General features: G+C 44.6%; 1 protein-coding gene and 1 pseudogene across 1 annotated transcript in view; one reads left to right on the top strand and one right to left on the bottom strand.

Annotated features, from left to right (window-relative positions):
- The window catches only part of LOC126993000 (netrin receptor DCC-like), a 37,678-nt gene that overhangs the window by 4,463 nt on the left and 7,772 nt on the right, over positions 1-25,443 (bottom strand). Inside the window, exons 4-10 of the mRNA XM_050851826.1 lie at positions 24,175-24,310; positions 20,003-20,123; positions 19,084-19,227; positions 17,031-17,228; positions 16,654-16,777; positions 11,243-11,385; positions 8,927-9,075 (exon numbers count right to left, since the gene is read on the bottom strand). Coding sequence (XP_050707783.1) covers positions 8,927-9,075; positions 11,243-11,385; positions 16,654-16,733 — 372 coding nt within the window. The 5' untranslated portion in view covers positions 16,734-16,777; positions 17,031-17,228; positions 19,084-19,227; positions 20,003-20,123; positions 24,175-24,310. The remainder of the gene's footprint in view (positions 1-8,926; positions 9,076-11,242; positions 11,386-16,653; positions 16,778-17,030; positions 17,229-19,083; positions 19,228-20,002; positions 20,124-24,174; positions 24,311-25,443) is intronic.
- LOC126992999 (signal transducer and activator of transcription 5A-like) lies at positions 17,219-17,837 on the top strand (annotated as a pseudogene).

The raw sequence follows: 25,443 nt of genomic DNA, 5'->3' as shown, positions 1-25,443 counted from the left end.
GTTTTGTGGCTTACACGGAGCGTGTGATGTGAACTCTATCGAGACGAAATGATGACTGCCCTCGGCAGCCGCACAAGCTATGTGCGTCATCGTTCGTTCATGAGGTTGCCTAGTCAAAGAGGATTTATACAGATAGAGGGAGAAGAAGTGGAAACGGATAGATATTTAGGATTAATATTTACATGTTTACAATGCTCGGTCAGGCTAGTGTGGCGCCCACGCCACGATGAAAGTAAAACTCTATGTACAAGGATGGCCGGGCCGAATGAGGTATAGAAAGTATGAAGACGAGAAAGGAAGTACACAGTATAAGGGAATGGGAAAAAAAAATAATGAATGGGTTACAGGATTATAAGCCCATAAGGGACAAATAGCAGTTAAATGTAAGTTAAACAATTGGCACATGGTGTATAAACAAATAAAGACAAGTGCACAAAAAAAATTCCTAATATCTAAACTCCCGGGAGAATGAGCTATTAACTAAATGTAATATGAGAAATAATATATAATAGAAAATATTATCATGATCATGTAGGAAATGGTATGGTTATACATACATGGTTTAGGTAAGCTAAAATATGGAAACAAAAAAAAATTGGTGGTATATGGATATATAGGTGTATATAGAGATGGCAAATAGATACATATCACAGAGGACTTGCATGTTATTTAGTTATTGTAAAGAAATTATCCTGTCCTCTGGTTAGAGATAAATGGCATATGAAGACAATTATGCTCAATGAGAAAAAGATATTATTGGACAATGGGAACATGGTCTATGCCGTTGCTGGCTGTAAGGTGCGCTGGTAGATGGCGCGACGCAGGAAGGCGTAGCGGCGGTGGAAGACACAGATGAGTAGGGTAGCTAGGATCACAGTGAGCGTGAGTACAGTAGTCAGTGACGCGAGGATGGGGTATACAGTGTCGGGGCGAAGGTCTGGCCATATGGGGAGAGAGGAAATGGGTTGTAGGGTGATGTTTGGTGCAATGAGTTTGGGTAAGGTGTCTCCTAGTGGGTGTAAGGGTTTGAGTTGTAGGGGAGTTGTTGGTACCGGCAAGTTGAAAGGTTTGAGGTTGTAGGTATGAAAGGTTTGGTTGAGCAATAGATGGTTAGATTGTTTAGTTGTCAGGTTGTGGGATGTGAGACTGCAGGCCTCCAAGATGACAAAGGAGCCGTGGACAGCGGTGTTGCTAGGTCGGGATCCAGGGCAAGTGACTGTAAGAGCAATTGAATGATGGAAATAGAAGTACCGCCAGGGTTTCACTCTAAGGTGGAAGATGGTGGTATCCTCGACTGGGGTGAAAACACACAGAGAGTCAATTGGGGAGTTTCTAACTAGACCCAGCTCACAAGGATAATTACTGGTAGGCAAAAAGACATACTGGTAAGCAGGGCAAAGGTACATCTGGAATCGGGTGATATGGCAATTATGAAAGACAGCTGGAAAAGCAATGTGCATGAAATCTGATGAAACCAAGAGAGTGGTATGAGATGTAGATAGTTGGTAGATGGAAGAATTGACAACTGTAGGGAATGGATGAATGTGATAGATAGTGAACATATCTGGCGACCTAAAGGGTATATGCACTAAGATACCATCTGTAGTCAATGTTGCCTCCATGTAGGGATAATAATATTGAACCTGGGTCTCACTGAAAACAGGAGTTAAGCCTTTTTCTGTTCTGGCCCAATCAATGACATGCATAAGTTCCTGAGGGGTGAGAAGGGAAGGGGTTACAACACCATCTAACACGTCTCTGAGCAGTGTAAATGTGTCCTGCAGTGCTAATTTAAAATTTGTGATTGCAAGGTAGACAGCTCTGAGGTTTGCTGCCATTAAAGCCAAATGGTGAGCCAATAAGTACTGGTGTTGGACCTGCTGAAGCTGGGTTATGAGGGATGTGAAGTTGTTGAGGCGGTCTATGATAACTTTTTGAGTCTTAACAACCTTCTCAATAGCTTTGTTTTGGGAACTGAGAACAATGGCCTGGTTATTCAAAATAGTACCCCATTTGTCTAACTGATCGTGAACTTCAGCAACATCGGCTTCTGTAGCTGTACCAATGAGGCCTTTTAACAATCTCCCACCAATGTCGATGAGACCACGCTTGGACCTGGCGTGGGATACTGGTGTTTTAAGGTAAGTTGAAAAAGGGGTCCATTCTAGCAGACTATCAAAGGATTGTTGGATATTTAGGAAAGATAGCATGAGAGTAGAGAAATATGTCAGCGTGAGTGGATGGTTTAGTTTATGAACTGTGTCCGAGGTCTGCTGGAGAACCGCTTCCGCTTGCTGGATCTGGCGCCGGAACTGGGGTATATGGAGTCTCTCCAGCTTTTGAAAATCGCAGAGGGTAATGCGGACATCGACCACGTCCTCCACCACCATCACGGGGCCGTCTGGCTCCACGATTGCCCCCACACGTAGGTGTTGTTCATAGGAGGGCTGCTTCGTGGCATTTGTGGGGAGGACCAGGAGAACACCTCCCAAGACACATAGGCAAGGGAGTAGCATCGCAACTGGGTGAGATAATAGAAAGTGGTTAGTGGATGGATAAGGTAAAAAAAAAATAATGTGGGAGAAGAGAAGGGACACTAAGGGATGAAGATGGTTCTCCGTACAAATGCATCAGTTTGCAGATGTGTATGATCTTAGTTTCTTCCTGTAGTCGTCGGTAGTGTCCACCTCAACTGGGCCAGGAGTATTTGTCGGTGTCGGTAGAGGGTCGTCAGGCGCAGGGGTCGACGCCTCACAGGTTGGGGAAGAAGGTCGGTTAGAGCGTTTTAGGTGGTCTAGGTGTGCAAGCTTCGTTTCCAAGGTAGTCAGGTGGCGGATCTTGACCTTATTCCCCTTGTCGTAGGCCAGTACTCGGTACGGTCCCTCAAAGCGAGGTGCTAGTTTGTTTTTGGGTTCCTGAATTTTTAAATAGACAATGTCCCCTATGACCAATAATTTGTCGGTTGCTGATTTCCATTGTGACGCATTCATGGCAGCCTTGCTATCCTCGATGTTGGAGGTAACGCGTTTATAGATCTTCTGGAAGTCTGTCCCTCTGACTCGAACGTAGTCATCAAAATTATAGATGGGTGTGTCCTCTTTGAGGAGGAATGAGTATGGCAATCGATGGTCCTGGCCAAAAATGACAAAGTGAGGTGTGTCACCTATTGATTTATGGAGAGATGAGTTAAGAGAAGCCATTACCTGAGGCATCCATTCGTGCCAAGTTACGGAGACATCACCGACCAGAGAGCGAAGTGTCTGAATGATTTTTCGATTTTGTCGCTCGACCATGCCATTGGAAGCTGGATGATAAGCCATGGTATTTACCTTATCAACTTGGTATTCCCTGCAGATTGCCTCCAAGATTTTATTGTTAAATTCTGTGCCATTATCTGAGATGAGGACTTTAGGGGTGTTATATTTACAAAAGACTTCATCAATGAGAGCTTTAGCCACAGTAGTTGCTTGCTTGTCCACTATGGGAACTAGAACCGAGAAACGACTGAAATGATCAATGGCAACCAATAGGTATTTGTGGCCTTCAGTAGTTTGGGGTAATTTCAATAGGTCAATAGCAATGGTATCCCATGGCTCTAAAGGTATGGGATAGCTTTTGATGGGGACTTGCTGAGTAATGGATCCATAATTTTCTGCACAAGTGTGGCAGTTGTTGATGTAATCAATGATGTCGAGCCGCATACGTGGCCAATAATATAACAAACGGGCTTGCATCAAAGCTCTACTTTTTCCAGGATGGCCTGCATGAGAGGAAGAATGTATGTTATGCAAGATCATAGAGACTAGGCTTTCTGGTACGACGATTTGTGTAACTTCCCTATGCGGACCGTATTTAGTTGTGATGTATGTATTCCTGACGAGGATGCCGTCGTTGAGATCAAAGTCAGTTAAGGGGACAGGAAGCGTTGGCAAGGAATTGGGGTCGCCACTCTGCAGATAGTATAGGATGGGTTGACAGAAGTTATCTGTTTGTTGCGCTGCGCGTATGGAATCATTCAAAGTTGGGTCATGAGTTCGACTTGGGTCATCAAAATGATCTACATCCATGTCCAGTATCGCGCCGATATTTCTGGATAGGGCGTCCGCTACCTGATTTACTGCTCCAGGGACATGAGCAAATGAGGGATTAAAGTCTTGGACAATGAGGCTCCATCGGGCCAATTTCCCCGTGAGGGTTTTAGTATTGAATAATTCCACCACGGCTGCGTGGTCGGTTCTGACATGGATATTGTAGCCATAAATGATGTCACGAAAATGACGTAATGCCCACACGACCGCAAGGGCCTCAAGGTGGGTAGTACTGTAGTTTGATTCTGCTTTGTTGAGCGTGCGACTTGCATATTCTAGAGGTTGTAATTTATTTCTAACATCATATTGCATGAGAGCGGCTCCTAGGCCCTTGCCACAAGCGTCTGTGTACAGGAAAAAGTCTTTTGTGTGGTCTGGGTAGGCCAGGACAGGCAGGGATGTTAGTGTTGTTCTAAGGTAATCAAAAGCTTCCTGATGTTCCGCCCCCCATGTAAATGTGGAGTCTTTGCGCAAAAGTTGAGTGAGGGGTCTTGCAATGCGTGAATAGTCCTTGATAAAGGATCGATAGTACCCGGACAGTCCTAGGAAGGAGCGGACAGATTTCACGTCTGTTGGCACAGGATAGTTAAAAATAGCCTTGACCTTGTCAGGAGTCGTATGTACACCATTCTGATCTAGGACATGGCCTAAGTATGTGATGCTTGGACGCAAAAAATGACATTTTGGGAATCGCAGAGTTAGACCTGCCTGGTAAAGGCGATTAAATACTTCTTGTAGTAAGGTAATGTGTGAGTCGACATCCTGTGACACTATGATGATGTCATCTATAAAGGCGAAAACCTGTTTGCCAAGGAGGCCATGCAAGACTTTGTTGACTAGCCTTTGGAACGTTAGTGGCGCACCACTAACTCCAAAGGGGAGTTTACGAAACTGCCAGTGACCCGAAGGGGTAGAGAAGGCTGTAAGCGGTTTACTATGCTCATCGAGGTCTACCTGCCAATAGCCACTTGCTAAATCTAAGGTCGTGAAAACCTTGTTGTTGGTGCCCATGCTGCATAAAATATCCTGCAAGTGAGGTAAGGGGTATCTTTGAGGGTGCGAAACAGCATTTAGTTTCCTGTAGTCAACAACTGGCCGAAATTGGCCGTTTTTCTTCTTCACAAGGAAAATGGGAAAGTTCCAGGGAGAAGTAGTGTGTTCTATGATACCTGATGCTAACATGTCTTTAACTGCAGTATCTAGGATAGCTCTTTGAGAGTGTGGTGTTCTGTATGCAGGCACATAGATGGGGTTGGTATTGGGATCAACCGGTATTGTATGTGTTAAAACATTTGTGGATCCAATAGGATCATCCGGCAGACTGACAATGGAGTGGTATGTATCTAGTAGGTTGTGCAATTTCTCCCTTGCTTCTGGAAAAGCTAGATCTTCGAGATGAGTAGCTAGGTAATCATTTACTTTTTGTTTATGATGATCACTCCGCAAGATCTCAGAGGGGGAGATGATCTCTGATTCCTGTACGCTACCTATGCGTTCAGGTAGAACTTCAAAGTCAACGACGCATGTCCCTTGACGGAACTTGCGTACGTATGGGGATGAGTTGTGCATTATTAGGAAGGTTTGACCATTTTTATCTACTTTGCAAAGTGCATCCTCCATAGTCATGGCTTTCATCTTCAAGCTCTCACTCATACAGATAGCCTCACATTCATCATTTATACCAGCAAGACGCATTTGAAGCATAGCTGATCCACGTCCTTCTAACGTGACGTCATTCGCCAGAACGCCGTGGACCCTCAAATGCTCTTGCGAAGAGGAAGAAGAGGGAGAGGGAGGTAATGTATTGGAGGATGATGCACTTTGTTCCTTAATAACATGCACTGCTGGAGATGAATTATCAACCAGTGACCGCTGGGCCACGCTAGAAAGATGAGTATATTCTCCATCGGCGGAGGGAGAAGTGCACAACAATGGCTTTGGGGCCGTGAGTGTTCTAATTGGTGTTTCATGTTGGTAAACACAATCTTCTGCTGGAGCTAGGGATAAGCAGTGTTCTGCATAGATTGAAGACCCAAAAGAATATCACCTGGGATATTCAAACCATGACACACATGAAAGGTGGCTGTAATCGGGGACAGGGAGTTAGCCAACTGGATAGACAAGGGGGTGTGTCCAACTACTTTAAATGATGTGTCATCTAGTCCACTTAATTTTAGGCAGGGAGGTTCCAATACCAAGGTTGTCTTTGCGTCATGTAAGGCACGCAATGTTCCGATGTTTATGATATTGGGACATGCCCCTGTGTCCATGAAAACACTAATTTGGTGACCATTACACTGAGCAGGGACAGTCATGGCAAGGGAGGATTGGGGATAAAGAGCGAGGCGATGGTGTTTCATGGTAGTGGTTTCAACATCCGTAGGTTGGGTTTCAATATCAAAATGAGCTGTGGATGTACTTGGTTTGTTTAAAGGTGTGCGGGTTGGGGGTGTTGTATGAGTACCACACACCTGGTGTGATTTTGTACCTGAGCCTATGTTATTGCGGAAGACGTGGCGCGCGAGGCTTCCCCCGACGAGGTACCTCCCCGGGGCCTCGCGCGGCAATCCTTGGTGTTATGGCCTGATGTCTTATGGTAGGAACTATATTGACTTGACTGTTGGGTGTTGCTGCTGTACCAGCAATTACGTGTATGGTGTCCTGTGATTCTGCAGCTGTAACAATATTGAGTGTTATAGCCACGCCCGCGACCCCTGCCTCTAGTGTAAGGGCGGCGGCCGCGGGGTGTGGCAGAGCGGTTCCTAGGGGTCTGAGCTCCGGTCGGGGAGCGACTTTGGGGACGCCCCCTCTGAAGTCTGACACCCCTCACCGCTGAGGATGTGGGTTCTGTTGGTGGCTCTCGTCCCGACAGGGGACTGATGTGGTTGAAAAGGGTTCTACCTTTTGGTAGGGGTTCTTCCTTTTGTAACTCTTTGAAGAGTGTCTCCGTGCAATTGAGGAGAAAGACAAAGTATGAGAAAAGGCGGCACACATCCTCAAGGTTCATTTTCTCATCGGTAGTCCACGGGGAGTGACGGAATTGGGTTTCAAACTCTGTGAAGGCTCCACCATGACGCCTAAACAGTCATCCACTGCAATATTAGCCTTTATTTTGGGACGGTAGGTAGCCGCTAGGCGGAACAAGACTGACAGGGCACCCTGTTTGCATGTGGAGCCGAAATGGCTGATGAGATTTGCTTTCGCTTCATCATATGTTTTGGCTTTCTTGAATGCGTCACTTTTTATAATGGATTGAGCCCGACAAGGGCCCGTGTGGATGCTGTCGTAAAGGTGGGCCAATTTCTCCTTTTCATTTGTATATTGGAATTTGGTAAAAGCATCCTCTACCCTCTGCAGGTGAGTCAGGAGGTCAGGGCCGGTCTCCTCTGAGCCCGTATATTTTGGATTTTTATCCTCGCCCCTTAAAATGACGTTTTGAGGTTTGTCACTCATGGTTGGGTCACTTTGGTGCTGTTCTGTCTGGGAAGAAGTAGTCTGGGAAAGCTCTGGTGAGAAGTCTGAGGGGAGCTTCTTTGCAGGAGGTAATGGGGGTGCTGGGGGAATAGGTTTTGGATAAGCAGCTCCTGAACGGAGGACTGTGTGATGGGGAGTATCAATCGTTAAACCGCTGAAGGCAGAGGATAGAGCCTCTTCCAATTTTCGATCCTGGGACATGGGGAGTTAGACGGGGGAGTCACTTAGCTGTGTCTGATGCATTTGTAAGGAGACCAGAGCATGATGGTATGGTTGATGTATGGTGAGGGGGGAGACTGGGACGCAGGAGATGTGGGTTAACTCACTTCTCTCTGCTCTCCGGCACAAGCTGTAATGTAGGGGAGATATTAGGACGTATATAAGGAAAATTATAGGAAGGGAAATTTTAAGTAAGATTAAAGGGAAGTTTATAGGAAGATTCGTAGGTAATACGTAAGGAAATGGTAAGATACCTTGGGTGTGAAGCAGTCGTGAGGTCGCTTGAGGAAAGAGTGGGTCGGTACAAGGGCATAAATGACTGGGATCAGCAGATGTGCAGATGGCGACACATATCACTGGGATCAGCAAGACGTGGCTGCCGCCGGCGAAAGAGGGGTAGGGCTGGTGAACGGGGAGGGGAGGAGCGCTGAAGGCGAACGGTATGGATTACAAGAGAGTAGGGATAGGAATTTAAATGTAATCCGTGTAAGGGATTAAGAACAAATGAAGTGGCGATTATATTATATGAAGCTATGTGCGTCATCGTTCGTTCATGAGGTTGCCTAGTCAAAGAGGATTTATACAGATAGAGGGAGAAGAAGTGGAAACGGATAGATATTTAGGATTAATATTTACATGTTTACACTAATGTATCTCTTTACATACCTTATGCATCCATTTAGAGCAGTGGTTCTTAACCTTTTTACTTCCCCGCCCCTTCCAGGAAGTAGTCCTTCCCTCCACGCCCCCTTGCATCTAGCAATAAAATTTCCTTACAGATGTTAAAGAAACTGGCAAGCCCTAAGTAGACTATAGGAAACTGAAGTAATGGCGATACTTTTGCATTTGTTCATAAACTTCTCAATATTAGCCCACGCTCTTGGTAAGAGAATAGCAAATATAATTAGAGAAATTCCTAGTTTTCCCCTAGGGCTCGCACCCCCCTGAAATTACTGTGCCCCTCAGAGGGTGCACCCCCCAGGTTAAGAACCACTGATTTAGGGCCTTACATTCCTTTCCCCTTATGTATGTATGTATGTATGTATGTATCCACCAATCTATCTATCTTATGAATCTACATATCTCTGTCCTTTTAAACCTGTAACAGCGATAAATTTCCACACCGCCACAGAAGTCCGGCTCACCTGAAGGTATTCCGTCTCCACCAGCAGCTCGCCGTTCTTGAGCCAGTGGAGCGAGGGCTCTGGCTGGCCGTACACGCTGCACTCCAGCTCCACGTTCTCCTTCTCATAGGCGAGAGCGTTGGCCGGCTGCCTCAGAAACCTCGGAGCAACTGTCACACAATTTTCAAGCTTTAGTAACTGAGAGAAACATGATGACTGAAGAACACTAAGATTTTTACTATGCCAAACTTTATACTCAAACTGCAAAAATATTGCTAGTCTTTGTTATTCCATTTTCAACATTTTTACCACTCTAGTAACTGAGAGGAACTTAATGATTGACAAACACTTAAGATTTTTACAATGGCAAAATTTATCCACACAAATCACAAAAAAAAATCTGCAGTCTTTGTTATATCACTGAAAACACTTTAGTACTGAGACAAACATCTAACCTAACCTAACTTAACGATAACTGGCAAATGCTAACCTTTCACAATGCCAAACTTTATATACTCAAACCACAAAGATATGAATAGTCTTTCTTATACCATTTTCAATACTAGTAACGGAGACAAACATATGATCATCATTTCCTGGATGCCTGCTCCTAGGAGCTCCCAGCAGGGGATGGCCATGGCAGAAGAGCTTCCACCTTTCTCTATCCAGACACTCCCTCCTTGCCTGCTCAAAGTTTCTCAAAGATATTCCCCCCTCTCCCTAACGTACTCTTGCACCCTATCCCTCCATTTCACTGGAGGTCGTCCTCTAGAATTCCCTCCCTCTATCTCACTCACATACACCCTTCTGGTCATCATACTCTCCTCCATTCGCTCCATGTGGCCAAACCACTTTAAAGTCTGTCGCTTCACTTCTTCCACCACTCCACACTTCCCTTCACCCCTGTGACACATTCCAAAACGCTCGTACACACTTTCATTACTCATTCCATCCATTCTACTCACACCACAAGCACTCCTCAAATAACTCATTTCCACTGCCTGCACTCTAGACCTCTGACTTTCATTCCAGGCCCACGTTTCACTTTCATATGTGAGGGTTGGTACTATTATTGTATTTCTCAAATCCCTCTTTACCTCCATGCTCACACTTCTGCCATTCATGATTCGTCCCAAAGACCCTACCACCCTTCTTCCTTGCAATGCCCTTTCTCTTATCTCTCCCTCCGTACCACCATGCTTACACATAACTGATCCAAGGTACTTAAACTCATTGACCTCCTCCATTTCTTCACCATTCAAAATTATTTTGCATTCTTTTTCACATTAAATTCTCACTCTATATGGGCATACAAAATCTACAACCTCACTTCTATTTCGCTCACAAACCATCACTTCACTTCTGTTGACATTTACTTTCAGCTTTCTCCTGTTACAGACACTATCAAAAACACTGACCAAATTTTGTAGGTCACTTTCATTTTCTGCAATGAGCACCGTGTCATCAGCAAACAGTACTGAATTCAGTACCCACTTCCTTCCCTCATCGAACAGTCTTACTCCATCTTCTCCAACTTTGCCCTTCATTTCTCTAATGACACCATCCATATAAATATTGAATAACCCTGGTGACATGACGCACCCTTGTCTTAGGCCCACTTTTATCTCAAAATGTTCACTTGTTTCTCCAGTAATTTTGACACATGCAGATGCATCATCATATAGAGAGACTGTATTAGCTCTAGCTTTTTCCATATTCATGAAGGCAGCGTATAGTTTCTTTCCTTTTACTATTATTTTTTCTACTACCATCCTGAAGGCAAATATCTGATCCACACATCCCCTTCCCTTCCTGAAGCCTCCTTGTTCTTCACTGATTTTCTCTTCTGTAAGTCTTTTCAACATCTATATTATGTCTTTTCCATATACCTTTCCGGGTATACTCAGGAGACCTATACCTCTATAGCTCCCACATTCCCCTCTCCTGCCCTTCGCCTTGTAAACTGGGACAGTGATGGCTTTCGTCCAGTCTGCTGCCCCCCCCCATGCTACTTCACATATCTTGACCATCCATTTCACGACTTCATCTCCTATGACAAACATATAATTCACAATCACTAAGATTTTTACCATGCCAAACTTTATTCACACAAAGCACAAGAGTTAACCAGCATCTTCATTCTTTCATCCCTTTCACTGGTAAACTCTGGAACAGCCATCATGTGTCTGTATTTCCTCCTGCCTATGACCTCTACACCCAATATTAACCTCTCATTTTTTTCTTTATAGGAGCAGTGCTTTATTGTTTTCATTGTTTTTTTGCCTTTGAACGCTTTCATTGCTGTAAAAAAATATATATGTCATAGTTTTGTCTCACCTTGGACCTGTATGTGGGCCACGGCGTCGAGCGAGTCCTCCCTGTTCTCCGCCCGGCACCTGTACGTCCCCTCGTCCTCCTCCTGCAGGCCATGGATGTGCAGGCTGCTGCTGCTGGTGCCGCAGAACAGTGTGTCCAGGTCCCTGAAGAGAAAGGTACAGTAATAGCCTTTTTTTTAGCGTAACCCGTTTCTCCGCCCGGCACCTGTACGTCCCCTCGTCCTCCTCCTGCAGGCCATGGATGTGCAGGCTGCTGCTGCTGGTGCCGCAGAACAGTGTGTCCAGGTCCCTGAGGAAAGGCAGAAAGGTACGGTAAGCAAGTGAGTTTTGTATCTAATTGCTGTTTGTCACAATTTTTCTTTTTTTACAGTAGAGGAAGCAGCTCAAGGGAAAAAATAAATACCAACAAAAACAGTCCATTACAATAAGCCTGCTGCAACACTTACCTTATATACAGCAATAACTGCAACACACACACACACACACACACACACACACTAAAAAAAAAAGTAATGGGTATATATTTATTTGATTCTGAAATCTCTCCCTCAGTCACTGTTATCCAAGCTCTCAAGACACATCAAAATACCCCTCTCAGTCATCATCATCATTTCATCGACGCCTGCTCCTAGGAGCTCCCAGCAGGGGATGGCGACGGCAGAAGAGCTTCCACCTTTCTCTATCCAGACACTCCCTCCTTGCCTGCTCAAAGTTTCTCAAAGATATTCCCCCCCTCTTCCTAACGTACTCTTGCACCCTATCCCTCCATTTCACAGGAGGTCGTCCTCCAGCATTCCCTCCCTCTATCTCACTCACATACACCCTTCTGGTCATCTTACTCTCCTCCATTCGCTCCATGTGGCCAAACCACTTTAAGGTCTGTCGCTTCACTTCTTCCACCACTCCACACTTCTTCCCTTCACCCCTGTGACACATTCCAAAACGCTCGTACACACTTTCATTACTCATTCCATCCATTCTACTCATACCACAAGCACTCCTCAAATAAGTCATTTCCACTGCCTGCACTCTAGACCTCTGACTTTCATTCCAGGCCCACGTTTCATATGTGAGGGTTGGTACTATTATTGTATCTCTCAAATCCCTCTTTACCTCCATGCTCACACTTCTGCCATTCATGATTCGTCCCAAAGACCCTACCACCCTTCTTCCTTGCAATGCCCTTTCTCTTATCTCCCTCCGTACCACCATGCTTACACATAACTGATCCAAGGTACTTAAACTCATTGACCTTCACCATTTAATGCGGAAGATTACTTTACAGTTGATCGATCAAATAGAACAAGAAGAAATCACAATTTGAAGATAAGTGGTAAAAGATTCTCGTCACACGAAGCTAAACACTTCTTCTTCAATCGAGTTGTTAAGGTTGGAACTCTCTACCCTGTGATGTCGTTGATAGTTCAACAGTTAAGGCCTTCAATAATATATTAGACAAGTGTTTTGAATCCAACCAGCAACTAAGATATTACTCATTGTCGTAATAACGTTAAGTTATTTCGAATACTGGTGTCCTTGTCCGCTTTTATCGCCCGGTTAGTGGTAGCAGTAATGGTAGTTCTTTCCTCTTTCCTACATAATTTCCATGCAGTTTTTCCATGCTGCATGGTTCTTTTTCATTTCCTGCCAGGTTTGGCTGGAGGGATGGGGGGGTGGGGAAGAGCCTTCGCCTTTGCTGTCCTTCATCTTCCACCTTTGATTAGATAGTTAGTGTAGCTTGTCACAAACAGCCTCGTAAGGACCAGCAGGTCTGCTGTTGTTTGTTCTTCCTTTGTGTCTTTGTGTTCTTCAAAATTCAAAATTATTTTGCATTCTTTTTCACATTCAATTCCACTCTATATGGGCATACAAAATCTACAACCTCACTTTTCAGAAACCATCACTTTACTTTTGTTGACATTTACTTTCAGCTTTCTTGCTCTTGTTACAGACACTGTCAAAAACAGTGACCAAGTTTTGTAGGTCACTTTCAATTTCTGCAATGAGCACCGTGTCAACAGCAAACAGTACTGAATTCAGTACCCACTTCCTTCCTCAATCAGTCAGCCTCTGAAATGATGAAGGCTGAGCACCAGGCAGGGAAGAGAACATTCCAGCAAACTATAATGTAAAAAATGTAAAGCCAATAAAATATTCCTGTGGATTGATGAACAACTCATGATTGTATAGAGCCTGTGGCAGCCAGCAACATAAAACATTTTCTTGTCATGAAAGTGAGCATAAATACTCACTTTAAGGCAGTTCACACAGCTACAAAGAATAAAATACAAAATGAACAACATACATCACAAGACAAAGCCCCTGCTGAGAGTGTTGGCCACACAGTGTTAGGCCTTGGCACAAGTATGAGAGAGTATTAACATGCACAAGGTGTCTTAACCATCCTCTTCCCCGCCGCCTGTGAGGAGAGAAACCAAGCATGAGTCTTGTCAGCCGGGCAGGGAATTGGTCAATGCTATTTGTCATGCCATACACTGCTTGTGGGAATATTTACAGGTTCATCACATGCAGCAAAACCATTCTTCCTTGTTGTTACTAAGGCAAACAGCTGATGTTGAGTTTTATTGTAATGCCTTGAAAACTAAGGACACCTTCCCTGTACAAGATACTACAGAGATACTTAGTAGCATAACCACTTTTTAATGTATATGAAACTAGTCCAGAATTCTCCATTTCCTGCCTCTTGAGCCACGAGGCTGGGGGAGTAAGGCTCAGCACTGCCCACAGACTGGCTGACCAGCTCCAGGGCTCTCTCCAGGGCCGAGTCCTGGCCAGAGTGGGCACCATGGGCAGCCTCCCCTAACCTGAGTCTCCTACACCCACCACTGAATGGGTATCACGTATCAACGGGGGCTGTGCCCTTCCTCCCCAGGGGGGGCTCTAAACTCTATGCAGAGATCTGTCACTTATGAGCTTCATGCCTTCTCGGGGAAGGTAGTGACGGACAATCCTGAGTCTATTGTGTGATGAGATCATGGTGAATTACACACACACACACACACACACACACACACACACACACACACACACACATTTCTAACTAACAGGGAAATGAGGACAATAATCAAGGACAAGGTTTCCAACTGGTGCCCAGTGAGGAGTGGGGTCCCACAAGGTTCAGTGCTGGCGCCAATAATGTTTGCTGTTTATATAAATGATATGGTGGAGGGAGTGACCAGCTATGTGAGTTTGTTTGCAGATGATGCAAAGCTGTTGAGACGAGTCAATGATGTGAAGGACTGTGAGGCATTGCAGAGGGACCTGGACAAAATATGGGAGTGGAGTGGTACATGGCAGATAGAACAACCTTGGGATATGTAAAAAAAAAGAGTTTGGTAGGAGTGGTAGAAGATGTGAATACAATTATAAGATGGGAGGTGAGATAATATGCAGAGGAATGGAAGAAAAAGATTTGGGAGTGACTGTCTCAGAGAACATGTCACCGGACAAACACATCAACAGGATAACATAAGGACAGCATTTGTGTATTTTGGACGAGGAGATGATGAAGAAAATAATAGTTACAATGATAAGGCCAAGGTTGGAGTATGCAGCAGTGGTCTGGTCTCCTCATGAAAAGAAGAACATAAGAAAGCTGGAAAGAGTGCAGAGAGTGGCAACTAAGGTAGTACCGGAACTTAGGGATCGGACTTACGAGGAGAGACTCAATAGCATGGGGCTCACAACCCTGGAGAGAAGAAGAGAAAGAGAGGAGACCTGATAGCGGTGTACAGGGTGGCGAGCGGGGTGGATAATCTGGACAGAGAGGACTTGTGTGTGTGGAGCGAGAGAGAAACGAGAGGACATGGAGAGTTTCGGGCGACCACGTGTAGGCGAGATGTGAAAAAGTTTAGCTTCCCAAACAGAAGCATTGAGCTGTGGAATGGACTGGAGGAGGAGGTGGTTTGTGCAAGAAGCATTCATGATTTTAAGAAAAAGTTGGATAAGAGGATATGGAGACAGGACAGCATGAGGGTAGCTCTTTTCCTGTGTCACAACTAGGTAAATACACACACACACACACACACACACACACACACACACACACACACACAGACACACCCACACCCACACGGCCCGGTAGCTCAGGGGTAGAGCGTCTGGCTCACAACCAGAAGGACCGCGGCTCAATTCCCCGGCCGGGTTAAGATAAGTTGGGTTTATCTTCTTTCACGTGTAGCCCCTGTTCACCTAGCAGTGAGTAGGTACGCGACGTCAGGCAAGGAGTTGTGACCTCGTTGTCGCGGTGTGTTGTGTGTGAGTGGTCTCAGTCCTACCCAAAGATCAGTACTATGAGCTCTGTGTTCCTCCGTAGGGGAACGGCTGGCTGTCTCGAGAGAGACCCGCAGCAGACCAAGAGGTGAATTACACACACACCCACATCCACACACACACCCACACCCACACACATGTAAGAAACAATAAAGACTGTAATTCTGCAAGAAGACCTAAACAAGATTTGGAAGTGGAGTATGGAATGGGAGATGAAATTCAATGTGAAAAAAATGTCATGTTATGGAAATGGGAAAAAGAGAAGGAAGACCAAAATGGACATATAAAATGGGAGATGGTGAAACATTAAAGAAAGTACACGAAGAGAGAAATCTGGGAGTAACAATGCAAGATAACAAACAGCCAGAGAGTCATGTTAATCGGATATTCGGTGATACGTATAACATGGTGAGAAATATAGGAATAGCATTCCACTACATGGATATGATGAGAAGGTTAATTACCACCATGACCAGACCAAAGTTGGAATTGCAGAGGCAGTGTGGTCTCCCCATAAGAAGAAACACATAAAGAAACTAGAAAGACAAAAATGGTTCCAGAGCTGGAGGGATTGACACATGAGGAAAGACTAAAGGAAATGGACCTACCAACACTAGAACAAAGAAGAGAAAGGGGAGACCTAATACAAACCTACAAATTATTGAACAAAATGTAAGAAGTAGACAACGAGGAGTTACTACTAAAAGAGGAAATTACCGCCAGGAACACAAGAGGACAGTAAAAAATTGAGGAAAGGAAGATGCTTGAGAGACACAAAGAAATATATCTTCCTGCAAAGAAATATAGAGCTTTGGAACAGACTAAGTGAGGATGTAGTATTGGCGAGGAGTGTGCTAAGGAAAAGTTGGATAAATGTAGATACGGAGACGGGACCACACCAGCGTAAAGCCCAGGCCTGTAAAACTACAACTAGGTAAATACACACACACACACACACACACACACACACACACACACACACACACACACATATGATATCCTTCTCTTTGATCTTCCTGTGTTAGTCTTCCCTAAGCTGTCCTTCCCTTCCCTTCACTCTCTCTCTCCCTCGCCTTCCATCCTGAACAAACCCTTGCAGCCCTTCATGCTCCCTCTTACTCTTTGTCTAGGAGTGGCCCATCATCTGTAGTCTTGGCCACCCTGCCCTTGGCCATGGCTGGCACCGTGGGCAGCAGCATCTTGGTGGTCAGCTCACGGCCACAGACCTTGCCCACGACCTGACCTATGGAAAAAAGAATGGAGGTGATTTCCAGCAAATACCACTGATAAATAAATGGCCAGGAAGGGGCAAGTTTAATACCTGTGGACACTACGCTGCTTTAATAGCAACATCTCACAAAAAAAAAAAAATCTCTCTCTCTCTCTCTCTCTCACACACAAAACTAGGTAAATACACACACACACACACACACACACACACACACACACACACACACACACATCCTGCCTCGCCGCACCAAGAAACATCAGATTACCTCAGGCCGTTGTGTCAAGAACAGGAGTGAGTCCTTTGCTCTCCAGTACTGAACAAAAATCACATCATGAAGCCAAACACCAGATTCTCATCAAGTGTGCGTCTAGTGGTGGGTGGCAAGTGACCACGACCCACCTCAGGTGAGGCTGCCCATCATGAGTGAGGCCCCGGCCAATGCTCTCCTCAACAATGAGCAAAGCTGAGATGTCAGGGGAAATTCTCAACAATACTGGCAGCATGGAGCATCACCAGGGCTCAAGGCAGCTCTCCCTTAGTTTCCGAGACATGAAAATTAAGAGAGCTGAGAAGAAGGGCGTGGACTCAGTTCTGGATGACAAGTTTTCCCTACTCTTCCAGGCACAGTTCAGTGTTGGTGAGGTGGTGTTCCAAGTGTGTCACTGCCTGCAGTGTTCATGGCAGCCAGGAGCCTCATGCTTGGCCCACAGTCTGCTGGGATGATGCATTTGCCAAGCAAGGGCGCACACACTGCCTCAGAAGGTTCCATGGCCACAGGTTTTGGACGTGTTTGATGCCAAATTCCAATCTGCCACAGGAAGAGGCTTGACAGAAGACAACCTAAAGTTCTTAGCTGGAAAGGCATTCAGGAGTCCTCAAGTACAAGATTTCACTAACATGTCATGGTCATGGTTCTGCAAGGAGCCTCTGTCAGGACAGAACTTAACTTTTTGGGAGTGGTTCTTTGAAGGTCACCAAGGAGCACAGCCTTAGAGCTTTGGGCTTTGTGGGACACCCGCAGGCTGAGGAAATGATAAAAAACTCCAAGCCTAGGGCTCCTGCACTTCTCTGACTCAGAAGTTGGGGGAGGCAATATGGCATGGAAGACACCACTAAAGACTGTGTTCAGAGGCAGGTATTCCTGCTCCAGCCTTGTACCAGTAACTCCTTTGTCCGCTGGGTGAGGTGGTAAGGTACAGTCTGGGGCATGTGCTCTAGCAGACCTTCAATTCGTCCTGTACCTGAACCTAAAGAGCAGCAAGTACTACACCACAGCCAACAATGGGTGTGTCAAGCCTCGTCTAATTCTTAACATCCCAGCAGCAGGGCACGTCAGGGGAATCTTAGCCCAGTGCTCCACAAGCAATGTATCCAAGGCATGATGCCGTAGATCCACCTCCTGTGAGCACCAAGCCATCTCATTGTGCTCGGTATTATAAGACACTTTGGCTTCTCACATCGGCTATTTCTGAAGGTCAAAGAGGGGGTCAATCAGGTTCTAATGAGTGTTTTTTAAGGTTCATGCTACAGAAGAAGGATCAAACTACCACCGGGCTCATAAAACCACCCCTGGAAATGCTCACAACTCCTAGGAAAGCCTTGCCAAATATGTGAACTTGGTTAACAAAATGTTTTAATATAGGAGTGACAATGTGTCTCCACAACGCCCCCACAACAACCCTGCTGATTGTCCTGACACCCTGGAAAGCCTGCCAGACACAGACTTCTCAGCCTCCATGTGGTCCTCAGTGTTTGGCAGCGTGACAGACAGGGACTGACTGGAAAAGTGGACACTTGTCCGTGGTGGAAAATATTATTTGCATGCTGTTCACAACTAATGGATGTTAAGAAACAGTACAGAAATCTTCTCATATTTGTCTGTCATAAACCTAGTAAATGTTTATCAGTGTTTGTAGGAGTTCCTTTTGGGTGTTGTATTAGCTAATATGAATACAAGTGTGCCGATGGAGGCTCATAAGTGCTGCAATCCCATTTTTTCATAATAATAATAATAATAATAATAATAATAATAATAATAATAATAATAATAATAATAATAATAATAATAATAATTAACAAAATTCTGTGGGCCAGGTTTAACACTTTGCTCTTGTTTAGGAAGAAATTAAGTATGATTTGCAGGTACCTGAAAGGATCACTTGACCTTTGGCCTCAACCCATGGAGCTAGTCTGCTATCAGGAACACTCAACTGAGACTTTCCATTCATCCACTTACACACACACACACACACACACACACACACACACACACACACACACACACACTCTCTCTCTCTCTCTGCGGCTCAGTCACCCACCTTCCCCACGGCCCGGCCTCCCAGCACAGAGAAGGTCACCCCCACGGCCTTGCTCATCAGGGTCTTGATCCTCACCACGCAGGACACCTTGGCGCCATTCAGGTAACACTTGACCTGCGGGATGCCACTGCCGGCAGCCACGGGCTGTGAGGCGGAGGGGAGGAGGGAAGGAGTGAGGGCCACAGAATGGTCCCCAAAATAGTGGCTTCAGAGCTAGTGACGTTTTCTTACTTTTTGATATCGCTGGGCACATGAGAGCAACAGCATCACACAGCATTGACTCAAAGCCTGTGTACTGCTGCAAGGGGATGAAGGAATGAAGAAGCTGCTTACTCTTGCATAAGGGACTTGGACAGCATAGGGAAGAGCTAAAGTAGAAAGAGTTTGTAGGATGGGTCAGACCAGGCTGGGTTAGGTTAGAAAGGGGGTGAAAGAATGAAGAAGCCAGTTAACTCTTGCATAAGGGATTTGGACAGCATTGAGATGAGCTAGAGTAGAAAAAGAGTTTGTAGGATGGGTCAGGCCAGGCTAGCTTAGGTGTGGGGGGGGCTGGGTTAGGTTAGGAAGGGGGTGAGAGTGAGGAAGCTGGTCAACTCTTGCATAAGGGATTTGGACAGCATAGGGATGAGGTAGAGTAGAAAAAAAGTTTGCAGGATGGGTCAGGCCAGGCTGGGTTAGGTGTGGGGGGCTGAGTTAGGTTAGGAAGAGGAGGGGACAGTGGGATTGGTTGGTTTAATAAGGGCAGGAAAGAATGAAGAAGCTGGTTAACTCTTGCATACGGGATTTGGCAGCACAGGGATGAGTTAGTGTAAAACAGAGAAATACAGACACACAAACCCTCACATAAAACTCAAAAGATCAACACAAGACTTAACTCAACTTGTGTCTACTCCAACAAGGCATATCCGGACACACTCACCTCCACATAAGAGCCGAGGAAGGCAGCCACAAGCGCCGGGCCAATGTTCAGCGCGACAAACAGCGGGTAGGGGAGAGTTAGCGCCTCCTGCTGCACCCGGCACTCACTGTCTGAGGCCCGGCTAAGGAAAGTTGGCGGGAAACTTAAGACAGTATTCATTTGTTAATCATTTACTAGCATCATAATTCTTTTCATCACCCTCCACTCCCCGTCCTAACCTATCCAAAGATGCCACACCTGACCCAGCCTGGCTTGACCCAGCCTTCAAACTTTCGTTCTACTCAAGCTCATCCCGATGCTGTCCAAATCCCTTATTTTATTTTATTTATTTTTTTACAGCTAAGGAGACAGTTCAAAGATAAGTAAAAATTGCCGTAGAAATTCAAAGATAAGTAAAAATTGCCGTAGAAATTCAAAGATAAGTAAAAATTGCCGTAGAAATTCAAAGATAAGTAAAAATTGCCGTAGAAATTCAAGAAGTAAAAATGGAAAGACTGAGTGGCGGGAATGTGATAATTGAAGATCCTTAAGACATGACTGAGCAAAACAAAAAGTTCCAGCAAGTTTTTACAATAGAATCAAATTTCAAGTTACCGCACCACCACAACCGCACTGATGATTTTTCAGTACCGCGCCACCTCTGGCAGACAGTTAAACGAGCCTGTTTGCAGATGATGCAAAATTGCTAAGACATATTAGAAACAGTAAAGACTGTGATATTCTCTAAGATGACCTCAACAAGATTTGGAAATGAAGTATTGAATGGGAGATGAAATTCAATGTGAAGAAATGTCATGTAATGGAAATGGGGAAGAGTGAAGGGAGACCAAAATGGACATATAAAATAGGAAATGGAGAAATATTAACCCGGCAGCTTCGGCGGACCCCATTTGGGGCTCGACTCAAAACCCCTAATTCCAGCTAATTGTTGGTGGTGGCGGCATAGCACAACCCACCATGCATGGTCATTGTGGTGGGTGAGTGATCTTGAGGTGGGCTTATTTGTCATAGGTTGTGTTGTAAGGTCATGGCAGACTGAATTAGCTACCCATACAGTAATCACTTGTTAAACTCTCTAAAGTAGACAACAAGCGACTCTCGGCTAGATGCCGCACGTCACGACTGCTTGTTTTGTAACAAACACTGCCCATAACAATGGAGGAAAAGTAAATATTTTTAACGGCTTTATGGTCATGAGAGGAGTACTCTGATGTACGTTCCATGCTCTTTTTTTAGTCTCAAAATGCAGTGTAATGTTGCCGTTTCTCGGCCACCTCTCGGCTTTCCCATAGCCGAAGAACACGGGCTAAAGAGAGTTCAAGAAGAGAGAGATCTGGGAGTGACAATACAAGATAATCAACAGCCTGAAAGTCATGTAAATCGGATATTCAGTGATACGTATAATATGGTGAGAAATATAGGATTAGCATTCCACTACATGGATAAGGATATGAAGAAAAAGTTAGTAACCACTGTGATTAGGCCAAAATTGGAATATGCAGAGGCAGTGTGGTCTCCCATAAGAAACACAAAAAAACTAGAAAGAATACAAAGAATGGCAACAAATATGGTTCCAGGGCTGGAGAGATTGAAGACATATAAGGAAAGACTAAAGGAAATGGACCTACCAACACTAGACCAAAGAGGGAAGGGGAGACCTAACACTAATTTATAAATTATTGAGCAAAATGGAAGAAGTAGATAATGAGGAGTTACTACTAAAAGAAGGAACAAACACCAGGAACACAAGAGGACACAGTAAAAAATTTAGGAGAGGAAGATGCTTGGGAGACATAAAGAAAAATAGCTTACCGCAAAGAAATATAGAGGTTCGGAAAAGACTAAGTGAGGATGTAGTATCGGCAAAGAGTGTGCAAAGCTTTAAGGATAAGTTAGACAAATACAGATACGGAGACGGGACCACACGAGCGTAAGCCCAGGCCCTGTAAAGCCACAACTAGGTAAATACACATAACAGCCAATGTCTCCCCTAAAACCAAAGGTTGGAATGAGGCAAGATGTAACACTATGCTGGAAGACACAATACGGGCACTGACAGATGAAATAAAAAATATTAAAAAGGTATTATTAACAGGAGACTTAAATTGCAGAGAAATGAAATGGGAAAATTAGACAACAGAGGGTGGTGGAAATACCTGGGGAAGTAAACTATTGAGGCTGGCAACAGATAACCTGGTGACGCAGTGGGTGCAAGGAGAAACAAGGCTGAGAGGGGATCACCAACCATCAAGACTTGACCTAATTTTCACAAAAAACGTGGAGTTGGATGAAGGAGTCAGTCACGAGTGCCCCTTAGGAAAGAGTGACCATGAACTATTGGATAAGAAAATTTTGGAAGGATGTGAATATTGAGATGAGGCTTATAAGGAAAAACTATGCTCAGGCAGATTACGCTGGACTCAAGACTTTCTTCACTGGGGTAGACTGGAGTGATATGAAGAGGAGTACTGATATTCAAGAGAAATATGACTTTTTTATGAATATTTACAACAGAGGAACAGAGATATATGTTCCATACTACACAGTAAAAACTAAAGGAGAGAAAACATGGTTTGGATGGAGGTGTGGAACAGCAAGAAGAAATATCAATAAGGCAAGGAGGAATTTAAAGAAAAGACCAAATAAGAACAATAGGGACAAACATAAAAAGCAAGAAATGATTACGTGAAAATAAGGAGGAGGAAGCTAAATTTGAAAGAAGAATAGTTTTTATATGTAAAGAAGAACCAAAAATGTTTTATAAATTAGTAAACGGGAAGTTATAAAGAAATGAAGGAGTGGAAAGGATAAAAGAAAAAAATGTGTTCTACGAAACAGACAAAGAAATTGCAGAAATATTAAATAAAAAAAATTCATAAAGTGTTTACGAAAGAAACCGACTTTGACTGGGGCTCAGAAATTGCAATGAAGGGAAATTAAATCTTGTAAATGTGAAAGAGGAACTGTTGCAGCTGATGAAAACCTTAGAGGCAAGGAAAGCTACGGGACCGAATGACATCTCCGGTCAAGTGCTAAGAGTGTAGAAATGAATTACTGGAGCCACTTCATGACATAATAACATGCTCTATGAATACAGGAAAAGTGCCTTTAGAATGGAAGAGAGCGAACATTGTACCAATTTATAAAAGTGGAGATAAAACTGAACCACTAAATTATGGGCCAGTCTCTTTGACAAGTGTAATGTGCAAGATTTGTGAAAGTATAATAAAAAAAACAATGGGTTGATCATTTAGAAAAGGAAAACATGATAAATGAAGGACAGTTTGAGTTTAGAAAAGGGAAATCGTGTGTCACCAACTTACTGTGTTTCTACTCAGGAGCAACAGACAGGGTGCAAGAAAGAGAAGGGTGTGTATGTCTCAATTTGAAAAAAGATTTTGACAAGGTTATGCACAAAAGGTTAACCTGGAAACTACAGAAATGGGGAGGAATGGGCGGAAAGGTTATAGAGTGGATGAAGGATTACTTAACGGGAAGAGAAATGAGGTGGATAGAGATGATCTCTTCTCTACTGCAAGAATGCAGGAGCTGAGAGGACATGGAAAGAAACTTAATAAAGGAACCTGTTTGCGTGACTTGAAAAAGTATAGTTTTCCACATATAAGTGTTAACACATGGAACAGCTTGAGGGAAGAGGTGGTGGAGGCGAGCAGTGTCCACCAAATGAAGGAAAGGCTGGATGAATGTCTTTATGGAGACGGGACTATTAGAGCTTAGCTCGGGCCACCTAGACTAAAAATAGCTAAATACACACACACACAAACACACACACACACACACACACACACACACACACATCTATCCTTCCCTCTCTCTTCCTTTTCCTTTCCTACCTTTCGTCCTTTCCTTTCTCTTTCCCTTCCCTTGAGTCTAGTATGGATCAAACCATGGGTGCATGAGTCTCCCCTTCCCCTACACACACACACACACACACACACACACACACGTGGAACAGACTTGACGAGGAGACTGTGTGCAAAAATGATTCATGAATTCAAAGCCAAACTGGATAATAAGCGTTATGGAGACGGGACAGCACGAGCCTAGTACGGCTCTTTTCCTGTATTTCACAACTAGGTAAACACACACACACACACACACACACACACACACACACACACACACACACGGCAGGCTATGGCAGACAGCACCTGTGTGAAGACTGCCGCTGCCCGTGCCTCCGTCATGCGTCCCTCCGAGGTGATGGTGTTCAACAGCTCGCCGCCGCCGCCAGGGAACTCCACCACCAGATGAACGTGCAACAGGGTCTCCACCACCTTGAAGAGCCTGCGGTGATGAAATGGTGGTGAGGATGGTGGTGGTGGTGGTGGTAGGGTGTGTTACTTAACCACTAGAGCGGAGGTTCTTAAATTTTTTGCTAGCTACTTTTCTCCCAGAGTTGACGCCCCTCTTGGAAATTATTAGCGGCAGCACACCCTCCAGTTCAAGAGCCAGTGCACTAGAGTACTGGTGTGTTACAGGTACACTCTCTTCACTTATACATCAAGAATAAATATCTAAGTCGTCCCTCAATAACTGTTCTCTGTCAAGGTTGTGTGCCTGCCCAGACTGTGCAATTCCGTGTTCACCACTACAGACTGTCTCACACACACCCTGCTGCTAATGCTGACAATGATGATGATGGTAACCGCAAGACAGCATTTAAAAGTTACACCTCAGTTTCTGGCAATGTGAAAAGTTTGGAAAGTTTTGTTTAGTTGGTGCAACATCTGTGGTCGTATGCTGGAGAGAGGGAAGGGGAAGGAATTATAGGAGAAGGGAACAGATCACAGGAGACGGGACACAACCCCCGATTAATACCTGGAACCCATTCACTGCTGGGTGGACAGGGGCGTAGGGTATCGGAAAAGCCGCCCAAATTTTTACACTCCGCCCAGGAATCGAAGCTCTCTCGGTTGTGAGCAGTGTGGCAATGTGAAGCAAACACAATATACGTGTAAATGAAATGCGCACTAATTTATGATCGCAAGAACCAAGGTGTTCTCCTACCGTGACATTACTGACTAGGTTATCTTGGGTCGTTATAACAAGGTCAAGTATATTATTTTGTCGAGTTGGTTCAGAAACCATTTGGCTTAGATAATTTTCTTCAAGAAATTCGATCATTCTATGTGACTTGCCTTCTGTACCTGACAGTGTCGCCCAGTCGATATGGGGGAGATTAAAGTCTCCTAATATCAGTGACTCGTTGTTATTGACTGCCTTAAGACGCTGTACATTTCAAGGTCGTCATCGAGTGATTGCCCGGGAGGCCTGTAAGTGACAGATATATTTAAATTAACTTTTGCAATGTTTACTCGCACGCACAAATGTTCAACGTTACTGTCTCTTGGTGTTTTGTCAGTGGGTTGCAAATAGCTTTTGACAAAAAGGGCGACGCCGCCGCCTCTACGGTTTAC

This window comes from Eriocheir sinensis, unplaced genomic scaffold, assembly GCF_024679095.1.
Source record: "Eriocheir sinensis breed Jianghai 21 unplaced genomic scaffold, ASM2467909v1 Scaffold539, whole genome shotgun sequence".
Lineage (NCBI taxonomy): Eukaryota > Metazoa > Arthropoda > Malacostraca > Decapoda > Varunidae > Eriocheir > Eriocheir sinensis.
This window is presented reverse-complemented; position numbering and strand designations above follow the sequence as displayed.